General features: G+C 60.5%; 1 protein-coding gene across 3 annotated transcripts; it reads right to left on the bottom strand.

The window, feature by feature from the left end:
* Positions 1-859: 859 nt before the first annotated feature.
* AMOTL2 (angiomotin like 2) lies at positions 860-8,630 on the bottom strand. 3 transcript variants are annotated; one of them, XM_053951426.1, is made up of 10 exons: positions 8,596-8,630; positions 6,719-7,509; positions 5,186-5,408; positions 4,544-4,688; positions 4,302-4,394; positions 3,378-3,673; positions 2,983-3,275; positions 2,654-2,865; positions 2,213-2,368; positions 860-2,045 (listed from the first exon to the last, which is right to left on the bottom strand). In XM_053951426.1, exons 2-10 carry the CDS (start codon positions 7,420-7,422, stop codon positions 1,987-1,989), a joined length of 2,181 nt encoding a protein of 726 aa, XP_053807401.1. In that variant the 5' UTR covers positions 7,423-7,509; positions 8,596-8,630; the 3' UTR covers positions 860-1,986. The 3 variants fall into 3 exon arrangements, with proteins under 3 accessions (XP_053807401.1, XP_053807402.1, XP_053807403.1); XM_053951427.1 differs by having other exon boundaries at positions 2,213-2,356; XM_053951428.1 differs by having other exon boundaries at positions 2,213-2,353.
* Between the last annotated feature and the right edge of the window lie 1,718 nt (positions 8,631-10,348).

The raw sequence follows: 10,348 nt of genomic DNA, 5'->3' as shown, positions 1-10,348 counted from the left end.
TTTGGCAGTGCTGGTTTAACAGTCGGGCTTGATGATCTTGAAGTGCTTTTCCAACCTAAATGGTTCCATGATTCCATAGTTCCATGGAAGAGCTGGCAGCAAAACTGATTTCTGATGCCGTTGTTCCGCATAATCCAAGTTTAAACACCGTTGCAGAGTACAAGAGCTGCTGGTCCCCTGGGACAGCAGGATAAAAAAGGTGAGTTAATGCCAAGGGGTGGCACAAAGGGAAAGCCTTGGCCTGGCTGGAGATGGCAGAGTCCCCAGAGATGTTCCCTGGGAAGCATTAAAGCCACAGTTATTAGAAAATAAAAGTCCAACCCCTAGAAAACTTCTGGTCTTCTGGAAGACCAAGGAGCCAGGCAGAGTGGGAAGGGCTTGGAGATGGCTGACAAAGCCAAGGAGAGCTTGGGAACCAGGTCCATCCATGCTGGAAGACATCAGGGAGTCCCTGTGGCAAGGGCTTAGGAGGGCATGAACGGGTTTTGTGAGGAAGAGGAGGAGGATCCCATCAGGATGCAGTTATGGGATGCAGAGATCAAGGACAGCAGGGTGCAAAGATTGAGGACACAGGGATGCAGGGATGCCAGAGCAGGAAGGAAACCATATCAACACTTTAAGGCAACTCCATCCTTTTCCTCCATGAAGGTGAGGGGAATGGGATCCCAATGGGATTTTGGAGAATGCAGAAATGCTCTTGAGCATTTTTTCCCCTCTCCCATGCAGCTGCACCCCAAATCTCTCTGCCCTGGCGAGCTGGGAAGGACATGTGAACCAGGGGGTCAGCAATCCCAGACCCTCCTCCCCTGGCGGCACCTCCATCTCTCTGCATTGCATGGAAAAAAAGAGAATCCATGGATCACTATTTGGGTTTTTTTATTAAAATATTGTTATACCAAGTGGAATGCTACAGCAATCTCGGTATAAGGTGGCATAATGAAACAGCCAGGTTTATGTTTAAATACTTAAAGATAACTTAAAACGCACAAACGAGAACTTGTCGTCTTTGGCAGGAAAAAAAGTTCACAGCACGAAAAAAATACTTAAAAAGAAATACCAATATTAATATAAAATATATTAAGTCATGGGGTTTGGGGTTTTTTTTTCCTCTTTCATAATTTTTTGTTTCTTTTCCATTTTGTAAACAATGCACGAGAACCGAACGCATTTTTTACGTGTCTGGGGAGAGAAAACTAAAAAATGCAGTTGGCCAGCAAATGCACACGTTGAAAGGGGAAAGAAATAAAGAAAAATATATATATTTACATGAAGGGCAAGGATGGGAAGCTCCGAGGAGCGGGATGTTGGCGCTGGCCACAGGCAGAAGCCAGCTGCCAGTAGCCGGGGGATGCAGCCAGGAGAAGAGCAGCACATCCCGCCGCCTCCATCGGCATCCTCAGAGCCCTTCACCTCTGCTTTTCCCCCACCTTCCATCCCCTCCACTTTCATTTTTGTTTCACTGTCACCCCATCACAAAGCCCTTGCCTGCCCGTGACAAAAACCCAGAGGCAGGATGCAGGTGGTGGAAGCTTGGTGCTCCCAGTACTTGGCTTGGCCACGTGGATCTGGGCGGTTGATGGGACCCACAGAGGATCCCTCCCAGCTCTGCCTTCGTGCAGAGCCTTCAGCTTGTGGGTACAGTTCGGGCGACCAGAGAGGGATTTTGCAGTTGGAAACCAAGCACCTGGGTTGGGTGCAGATGGCCAAGACCCAGAAGTGGGAGCTGGGATGGGGATGAAGTTGGGATAGAGCCAGGATGGGGATGAAGCCACCGTGGGGTCCCCGGGCTCCAGCGCGCCCTGCGCAGCCAGGGACCCATGTGGGCACCGAGGGGGACAGTGACCTTCCCACACCCCGGAGTCACTGCCGAGACCGGCCGAGGGGACACCGCTGAGCTCCCAGCTCGGCCCCTCCTTCTCAGATGCTTCTCCATCCCGACATGCTGGCAGGAGGGGTGGAGAGGCCACCGTGCAGCTCTGGGTGGCCTTAAATCAGGATCTCCACCATGTCAGACAGGTCCAGGGTTCTGGCAGTGGCCGAGCTCTCTGCAGAGAAAGAAGGGATTTACAGGGATTCGCAGGGATTCGAACCCACCCAACTCAACTGGGCCTTAAAAAATTGCTGATGCTTGTGCAAATCCCATCCCAGGGATGCTGAGCCCACATGCTGGGGCATCCCAACTCCCTGCTCTGTGCCATCCGAAGGGACTCACCCAGCGCTCCGGTGCCCTCGCCCTGCTCGCTGCTCCCGGCCGCTCCGTCTGTCTGCGTGCTGCCGTCCTTGCTGCCGTGCTTTGAGTGGGATGGCAAAGGAAAGACAGTGGACACTGCTGTCCCCTCAGTGGTGGCTTTGCCTGCTGGAGGAGACTCTGTTAGGGATTCAAGGAAAGGGGTTCAAGTTTTTAAGACCAGATTGGACAGGGCTTGAAGCAACCTGGTCTAGTGGAAGGTGTCCCTGCCCATAGGAGAGGGTGGAACAAGATGAGCTTAAAGGTCCTTTCCAACCCAAACCATTCTGAGATCCTGTGATTGCTGGCTGGTCCTGCAGGAATCACACCTCCCCAAGCTCTCTAAGTCCAGAACCACAGGGGAAAATTGCAAGCAGGTCCCCACCACCACGTGAAGGTAGGGAGCGGGCAGGTGTCCCTATTCACCTGTGCTGCCACGGGAGCTGCCCTCGGATGACCGGTCACTCTGGCCAGCCCCTGGCCAGCTTGGGGCGGCGGAGGCAGCGAAGATGGAGGGCACGGATTTGGCCGGCCGCAGGGAGCCCTGAAGGGCTTTGCTGGGGTCCCTCCGCGAGCGCTGCTGCAGGACCTTGATGACAGCATCCTTCTCCAGGATTTGGGCATGAAGGGCTTTTAATCTGGAGAGGAGGAAAGGCAGAAGCTGGAAGAGGAGCTGGATGGGAAGAGGAGGATCCAGGCACTGCCCAACCAAAAAGCTTGATGGGGGCCAAATGCCTCTGGCAAGGTGGGACTACCTGTTCTCCATCTCCTGGTGCTTGTGGCTGGCCAGGAGAAGGTCCTCGTTGAAGCTGCTGTTGGGGGAGTGCCGTGGGGAGTGGCTGATGAGGGTGGTGTCGCGCTGGGCGGCCGCCGTGGCCGCGGCGTCCATGGCAAACTGACGCATGGTGCACTCCTCCAGGTACTTCTGCTCCCACTTGGTCATGTCGGCCTCCAGTGCCAGGATCTTCTCCTCCCTCTCCCTCAGCTGCTCCGACAGCGTGTGGGCGCTCAGCTCCGGCGTCCCCCCACTTGCGGCGCCCGCCTGCCTCTGCAGCAGCCAAAACAAAGTACCAGTGAGGATGAGGAGGTACTGGGAGGACGCAGCGCCCGCCGTGCCTTGCTGGAGCCGCTGTGGCTCGCCAGCACCCACCTGCTGAGCCCGCAGCATCTTCAGCTCCTGCTCCAGGCGGGTGCGGAGCCGCAGCTCCAGCTGCTCCCTCTTCTCACAGGCGGCCTGGAGCTGCCCCAGGGCTGCCTGCAGCCGCTCCACCTTCTCCACGTAGGCTCGTTTCTTCCGGAGCTCGGCCTCTGCCTTGGCCGCCCGCGCCTGGGCGCTGCCCAGCGCCTGCTCCAGCAGCTCTGCCCGCCGCCGCTGGTCCTCGTTGGCGCTGCGCAGCAGGGACACCTCCCGCTCCAGCTTCTCCTTCTCCTGCTGGTGCTCGTAGCCTGCAAGGGAGCCCCACAAATCTCAGACATTTGGCTTCCCTAAGGCTGGTCCACGAAGCCCAGTGGGGATTCTTTGCTTCCCGACATCTGGCCATGCCACCCCTTCCTCCAGATCTTCTATCAAATGGGGGTCAGGGGCATTCCAGCCACTTGGGCAAATGGCCAAAAGCCTCCACGTGCCACATTCCAACCTAAATTTTAGCTCAGGAAGGGTGAAACCTGCCTGGCGTGAATCCAGCCACCTTAGGGAAGGGGATGCAATTCTTCCTACTAACACCAACATCATATCTCTCTGCTAAAATTTTAGTACATTTTCCCCCCAAAAAGTCCAGGCTGGCATGGCTGCGAAGTGCAGGAGGGAGGAGGGAGAGAACGGCCGGGCTGGCGTGGGGCGGGAGTGCGGGCTTGGTGCTGGAAGAGCCGGAGCTGCGGCAGGAATGTGGGGAATGCGGGTCACGCCGCCGGCCGGCCGCCGGGATTAATGGCTCGAGTCCAGCGCCAAGAACTGCTCCATCCTCCCTGGGGAAGGGCGAGAGCTGCCGCCCGACACCCGCCTCCTCCTCCAGCCGAGCCCTGCTCGCAGATGCCACGGGTAGCCGGGCAAGGATGGGTGTCCCCCAGGACTTACTCTGTGCCAGGAGTTTGGCCACACTGCCCTGGCTGCTCTCCTGGTTTTCCTGGGTCTTGCTGGCCAGCTGCTTGTTCGCCGATTCCAACCGCTCTGGTGCAAAACAATCAAACCCAATTAAGATTTAAATACAAGATTTTGGCTGGAGGAAGGGGGAAAAGCCTGGTTTCCCATGGACAAATGGGCTGGAAACCAGGGACACAGAGCACCCATGGGGATGTGGACACAGAGGGTCCCCTCACCTTTCAGGTCTCGGTTGAAATCCTGCAGCCGTCGCATCTCACAGTCTCTCTTGTTCCTCATGGCTTTCTCCAAGGCTTCCCGCTTGGAAGACGCCTTGACGAGGTTTTCGTAATCCTCCGAGATGCGCTGGATCTCGCTCTCCAGCTGGGGTGGAGGAAGGGACAAGCCAGGGTTAGATATTCATGGAATGAGGAAAGGGAGATGCCAGCCAAAGCCCAGCCGGGGTGCTCAGCCCAACCTGGGCTGCTGGAGGAGCTCAGTGCACCCCAAGTTGACCCTCAGCACATGTTTTGGGGGGGAAAAACTGATTTTTTCGGTCTTTTCTCTTATGGAAGAGTTTCTCCACAGATTTTGGCTCTGCCATAGCCCAGCCACGGGGAACAGCCGCCCCTTGTACACGGCCACACAAAGGGCTTTCTGTGGCGGCTGGGATGGGGGGACAGGCGGAGGGAGAGGGCCACTGGAGAATGGGCTCCTTCTCCCCAATCCCGGCTGCCGTGCTGCAGCTGCTCCGAGGGGAACAAGCCGCCAGAGGGACGAGGAGAAAGGATTAAATCACTGAAGGGGGCGAATTAGCACGGCAGCTGGTCGAGCATCGCCCCGGGCAGGAGGGACACGGGAAGCTGCCACCATTCCCTCACCTTCTGGATGCGGCTCGCCTTCTCGGCACAGCTCTCCAGCTCCCGCCGCAGCTTCTCGCTCTCCCGCTGGAGCCTCTCGTTCTCCCGCAGGACGGCGTCTGCCCGGGCCAGGCGGCTGCCGGCCGACACCGCCTGGGCGCTGACCAGGGCCTCCACGCCGGCCGGACCCAGCGCGCCCGGACACAGCGGCAGGAACGCGGCTGGGACCGAGGTGGGCAGCACCCTGCAGAGAGCGAGGAGGGGGTGTCAAGGTTTGGCAGGGTGGGAGAGCTGGCTGCAGCTCCAGCATCCCATCAAGCACGTGCTAGTGCCTCCTAGCAAGTCATCTCAAAGGAGGTGGAAGTGCCGATCCTGCTTTTTAGAACTGGGAAGCGCTTGCTCTCTAACTACAAATCCCATCTTGCAGGGATTCCTTGACCTGACCCCTCCAAGACCTGGGCAGTGGGTCTGGATGGGCTCCCAACCCCCCAGGTCCCTCTCTTCCTGGGAATGCTGCAAGAGCCTGGCATAGGATGCACCTTGGAAGCCGGCATTTTCCTTATTTCCTACGCAAAGCAAAGACTCCTGACATAGGTTCTCACTGCCAAACTATGGATGTATCCTTTTTATATTTGGAGGAGCCAGGCCAGCCTGGCTGCCCCTTGTGCCACTGCTCCAGCATCCCACCTCAACATCCTGCCTGGAATACCCTGAGCAGGGTGGCTGTGCACGGCCCGGCCCTGCTGCGCTCCCCTGCGGGCTGCCCGCCAAGGGCCTGCATTCCTGCGGGATGATATAGGAGCAAGGAAGAATAAATACATCTTCCTCGCAGCTCCCCTTCCCCTCTTTGTTCCCTGGAAGGAGAAGGTTTTCCTGCTGGAGATGCTATCGCTCTCTGCCTGGATAGATCAGCAGGGCTGGGAGCAGTGTGCCCTCACATTGAGCTGCCAGTTCCCTTCTTCCCATCATTTTCCATGCTGGAAGAGGTTCTTTCCAGTCCTCCTCAAATTCTAGGCAATGCCTGGACCCCAAGATGTCCATCTCACAGTCGCCCTGGGGCTTTGCCAGAGGCATTGAGCTGCCAAAGGAACCACAGACCACCTGGCACCAGCCCAGGCTCTGCTCAGCAGCAATTCCAAGTTACATGGACATTCCCAGCTCAGGACCATGAGATGGGTTTCCATGGAGCAGGGAGCATATTTGTTTTCCACCCTGCCCCATACCTATTCCACATTTAGCTGTTTCCTGGGCTGCTTCCAGTTCCTAGATTATCCCCTAAGTTATCCCCAGCTCCCTCCTAGTGCATGGGGATGAGGCAGGGTCTGCTGTGGGAATGGGACTGTCGGCACTGGTTGGAAAAGCCCAGCCATGCCGGGGGAGCTGGGGACAGGAGCAGAGTGGGGGGCTCCCGGCAGACCCCCATGGCCTGGGCCAGTGAGGACAAAAGCAGCTGCTCTGGGCCCCCACTGCCCTTCACATCCTGCAAGTTCCAAGTGTCCATCCTGGACATTCCTGGGAGGCATCCAAAAGCAGAGCCCAGGGGCCACAGTTTACCTGATCTCAGGATGCTGAAATCCAGGACCTTCCCGGGAGCAGGGTCGGGGTTCAGCCAGGTAAGCGTCCTGGGAAGGGATGACGTAGGGATACTCCGGGGGCGGTCCCCGCGGCTCCGTGCCCTCGGGGTGCTGCCCGCGCAGGGGGACGAGCTGCCGGGAGAGCTGCGGGAAGCTGTGGGAAGCGCTGATGGGGCTCTGCGCCTTGGCCCCGTTCCGCTCCAGCGACATCCGCATGAGCCGCTCGCTCAGCGACCGCACGTGGCCGTGCTTCAGCTCCTTCAGCCCCTCGTCGGGGCGCCGGGCCCCGCTGTCGGCCCCGCGCGGGGCGCTCTCGGCCCGGAGCCCCGCGCCCGCCGCTCCCCGCTGCGAGGCGAACAACTGGGAATGCGCCTTGGCCTCCTCGTAGGTGGGGAGCTCCTCGCCCTTGGGCGGGCAGAGCCGATAGACGCTGTTCTCCAAGTAGACGTGGTCGGAGTGATGCTCCTGGCCCTGCGGCTCCTGCCGCGTGGATTGCTGCACCATCTGGCTCTCCTCTGGGCTCAGGCTCTCCAGGGAGGAGCGGGGGCTCCCGGCGCCGCCGCCGCGCAGGGCCTGCTGCTGGATGGCCAGCAGAGTGCGGTTCTCCGTGAGATTCCCATAGCGCAGCTGCTCCTGGATCAGGCGGTGCAGCACCGTCCCGTTCGAGTCCTCCGCCGTCCTCATGTCTGTCCGTGCCGGCGGCACAGCCACGTTTCCACCCGAGAAGGGCGTCCCGGGGGACCTCAACAGCAACTGGGCACGCCGAGACACCTGCAAGAGGGAGAAACGGGGTTGTTGCGAAGCAGTCGCGGCAGGAGAGTCCGGATCCTGACGGACACGGGATTGTTTGCCAGGAATGTGGCCCGGACGTGCCGAGGGGTGGGAGCCCGTGGCGGCAGTGGGAGAGCGGAGCAGCCTCCGCAGTGGGGTGGCCGAGCACCGGCACACTCAGCGCGCCCGGGGCCGGGGCTGCCACCTGGGGCTGGCTCCGGAGCTGGTGCCCCATGGAGCCGGGACTGGCACTGGCCCGGGAGTGGGGGAAAAAGCAGCCCCACGGGACCGGGCACAGAGTCACAGGGAGATGGATGGGACCCCCCCATCCCCGGACCCGGACATGGAGGTCCTGGTCTTGCAGAGGTGTCCCGGTCCCGGTGAGGGTCCTGGGATTTTTCCGTGGGCGGGGGGGGGGGGGGGGGGGGGTGGGTCTAGATGCCGTGGGGATGTTCCGGTCCCGTTTGGGAGGGTTCCAGGAAGGTTCCCAGTCCCTGGGGGTGGATCCAGCATGGGAGAGGGTCTTTTCCCCGGGAGGGTCCAGGTGCCGGAGGGGGCGAGTCCCGGTCCCAGGGAGAAGGGTCCCAGTTCCGGGGGGACGCCCTTTTCCCGTGGAGGGATCCCAGTCCGACTGGGGGCTTCCTTGGGCCAGAGGGGTTCGATCCCGGTCGAAGAGTCCCAGCCCCAGAGGGGTGTCCCAGTCCCGGCCGGGAGGATCTCGGTCCAAGGGGGGTCTCGGTCCCGGGATTGCTGGTTCGGGTGCGTCCCGGTGCCGAGGGAGGTCCCAATCCCTGCTGGGGGATTCCCGGTGCCAGGGGAGCGTCCTTTCCCCAGGGGGCATCCCCGTGCCGGGGGGTTCCCAGTGCCGGTCGGGGGTTCCGATCCCGGTCGGGGGCGTCCCAATGCTAAGGGGTTCCCTGTGTCGGGGGAGGGGGGCGCGGCAGTACCGGGGGGATTCCCGGTGCTGGGGGGTCCCGATGCCGCTCGGGGGGGTCCCGGTGCCGGTCAGGGGGGTCCCGGTGCCGGGAAGTTCCCGGTGCCGGGGGGTCCCAGGTGCCGGTCGGGGGTCCCGGCGGCGGAACTCACCGGGGCATGGCGGAGCGGAGCGGTGCTGCGGCGGCTCTGAGCGTCCCGGAGCCGCGGGGGCCGGGCCGGGCTTTGCTATGCCCGGAATGTGGGGCCGGTCCCGCCCCGCTCCGCCCCGGGGCCGCCGCCGGCGCAGGAGCGCGGCCGGGAGCGGGAGCGGCAGCTGCGGGCGGGGGGGCGGCTCTGCCCGCCAGCTGTCCCGGGCCGTAAATCTGCCCCAGCCTTTGTCTGCGGGGCCGGGGCAACCCCGAGCCTGCTGGCCCCATCTGCTCTGCCCCCTCGGGCCCCCCCTTCTCGCATCCCCCTCTTTACATTCCTCCTGTTTGCATCCCCCTCGCCTCTCATTCTGCGTCCTCTCATCCCCCTCCTCTCATCCCCCCTCCTCTTATCCCCCTTCCTTGTGTCCCTCTCCTTACATCCTCCTTCTCACATCCCCCCCTTCACATCCCCCCTCACACTCCTGTCCTCTCATTCTCCCACCTCACATTCCTCCTCGTGTCTTCCTCCTCACATCCCCCTCCTCACATCCCCCTCCTTATGTCCCCCTCTTCGTATTTCACATCCCACTTCTTGCATCCCCCATCTCTCATCCCCCCTCCTCACCTTCCCCCTCCTTGCATCTCCTCTTCACATCTCTCTCCTTGCATTCCTCCCTCCTTGTGTCCTCCATCCTCACACCCCCCTGGCTGGGGATGCCAGCTCCCTGTGGATGCAGCAATTCCTGCCAGCTCGTGTCTAGCTCGGCACCTTTGGGTGTTCCCTGCTGCTCTCCCAGCCTCAGTTTCCCCTTTTGGGCTCTGTCACCCACCTCCCTGGCGAGACACAGGGATGGAGGAAACCATCAGGGGGCCGAACTCCCCCTTCAAAGCACCCCGGCTTATCCCTGGGGGGACACTGAGCACCCCCAGGCCCAAAGCAGTGAAACACCAGCCCCGTCTCAGCCCCGGGCGCCCCAGGCTGTCGGTGCAGAATCCAGAGGCCCCGAGACGGCAGATGGCCGGAGGGGAGGCGGCGGGGAGAGGCAGGTGCAGGGGAAAATTGCTTATTAGCTCCGGGACATTAAGCTCCCATTCTTTTGAGGGAACTCGGCATCTTCCGACTGGCACAGAGCCGGGAGGCTGATGTGGGGAGGGGGACGTGGGGGTGTCCAGCCTCATCTCCTTGTTTTCCTGCTCCATCACCTGCTGGTATCACCCCTGGGGCACCCAGGGTGCAATAGCAGGCACAGGGCTGCAGGCACAGCTCACTACCTCTGGGTTATCTCCCAAAAAATGGGGAAAAAAATAAATCTCCCACATGTAGCAGGTACCAGACTCAAAGGCAGGGGAGCATGGAAAGAAAATGCAGAGAGATGGAGTCAGTGCTTGGAGGAAGAGGAGCACCTGGAAGTTCAAGAAACAGGTTTTCCAGCCCAGTTTTCCTAGTGACAAGTCAAATCCTCATGGATGAAGGCTGAAATGTGGGAATTGGCACCCTGAAGCCCCAGTGAGGGTCTAGTTTTGTGTGGGGAGGAGACGAGAGCACAGCACTTGTCCCTGTGTCCCCAGGCACATGCAGAGTCTGGAAACACTGGCCCAGGCCCAGCACCATGGGGATGGATGGATGATGGATGGATGGATGGATGGATGGATGGATGGATGGATGGATGAATGATGGATGGATGATGGATGGAGGGATGATGGATGGACAGGTTGGACAGGGCTTGGAGCAATGTGGTCTAGTGGAAGATATTCCTGCCCCAGACAGAGGGTGG

Source organism: Vidua chalybeata, chromosome 10 (genome assembly GCF_026979565.1).
Source record: "Vidua chalybeata isolate OUT-0048 chromosome 10, bVidCha1 merged haplotype, whole genome shotgun sequence".
NCBI classification, from domain to species: Eukaryota; Metazoa; Chordata; class Aves; order Passeriformes; family Viduidae; genus Vidua; species Vidua chalybeata.
Note: the sequence above shows the minus strand (reverse complement) of the source record. Positions and strands in the feature narration are given on the sequence as shown.

Bases quoted from the DNA above. Each gene is read 5' to 3' on its own strand.
- AMOTL2 (XM_053951426.1), bottom strand. From the start codon at position 7,422: ATGAGGACGGCGGAGGACTCGAACGGGACGGTGCTGCACCGCCTGATC. The intron at 5,409-6,718 runs GTAAACTGTGGC...CGCTCTCTGCAG, and splicing joins TTTCAGCATCCTGAGATCAG to GGTGCTGCCCACCTCGGTCC. The intron at 2,046-2,212 runs GTGAGTCCCTTC...CTTTCTCTGCAG, and splicing joins CGAGGGCACCGGAGCGCTGG to AGAGCTCGGCCACTGCCAGA.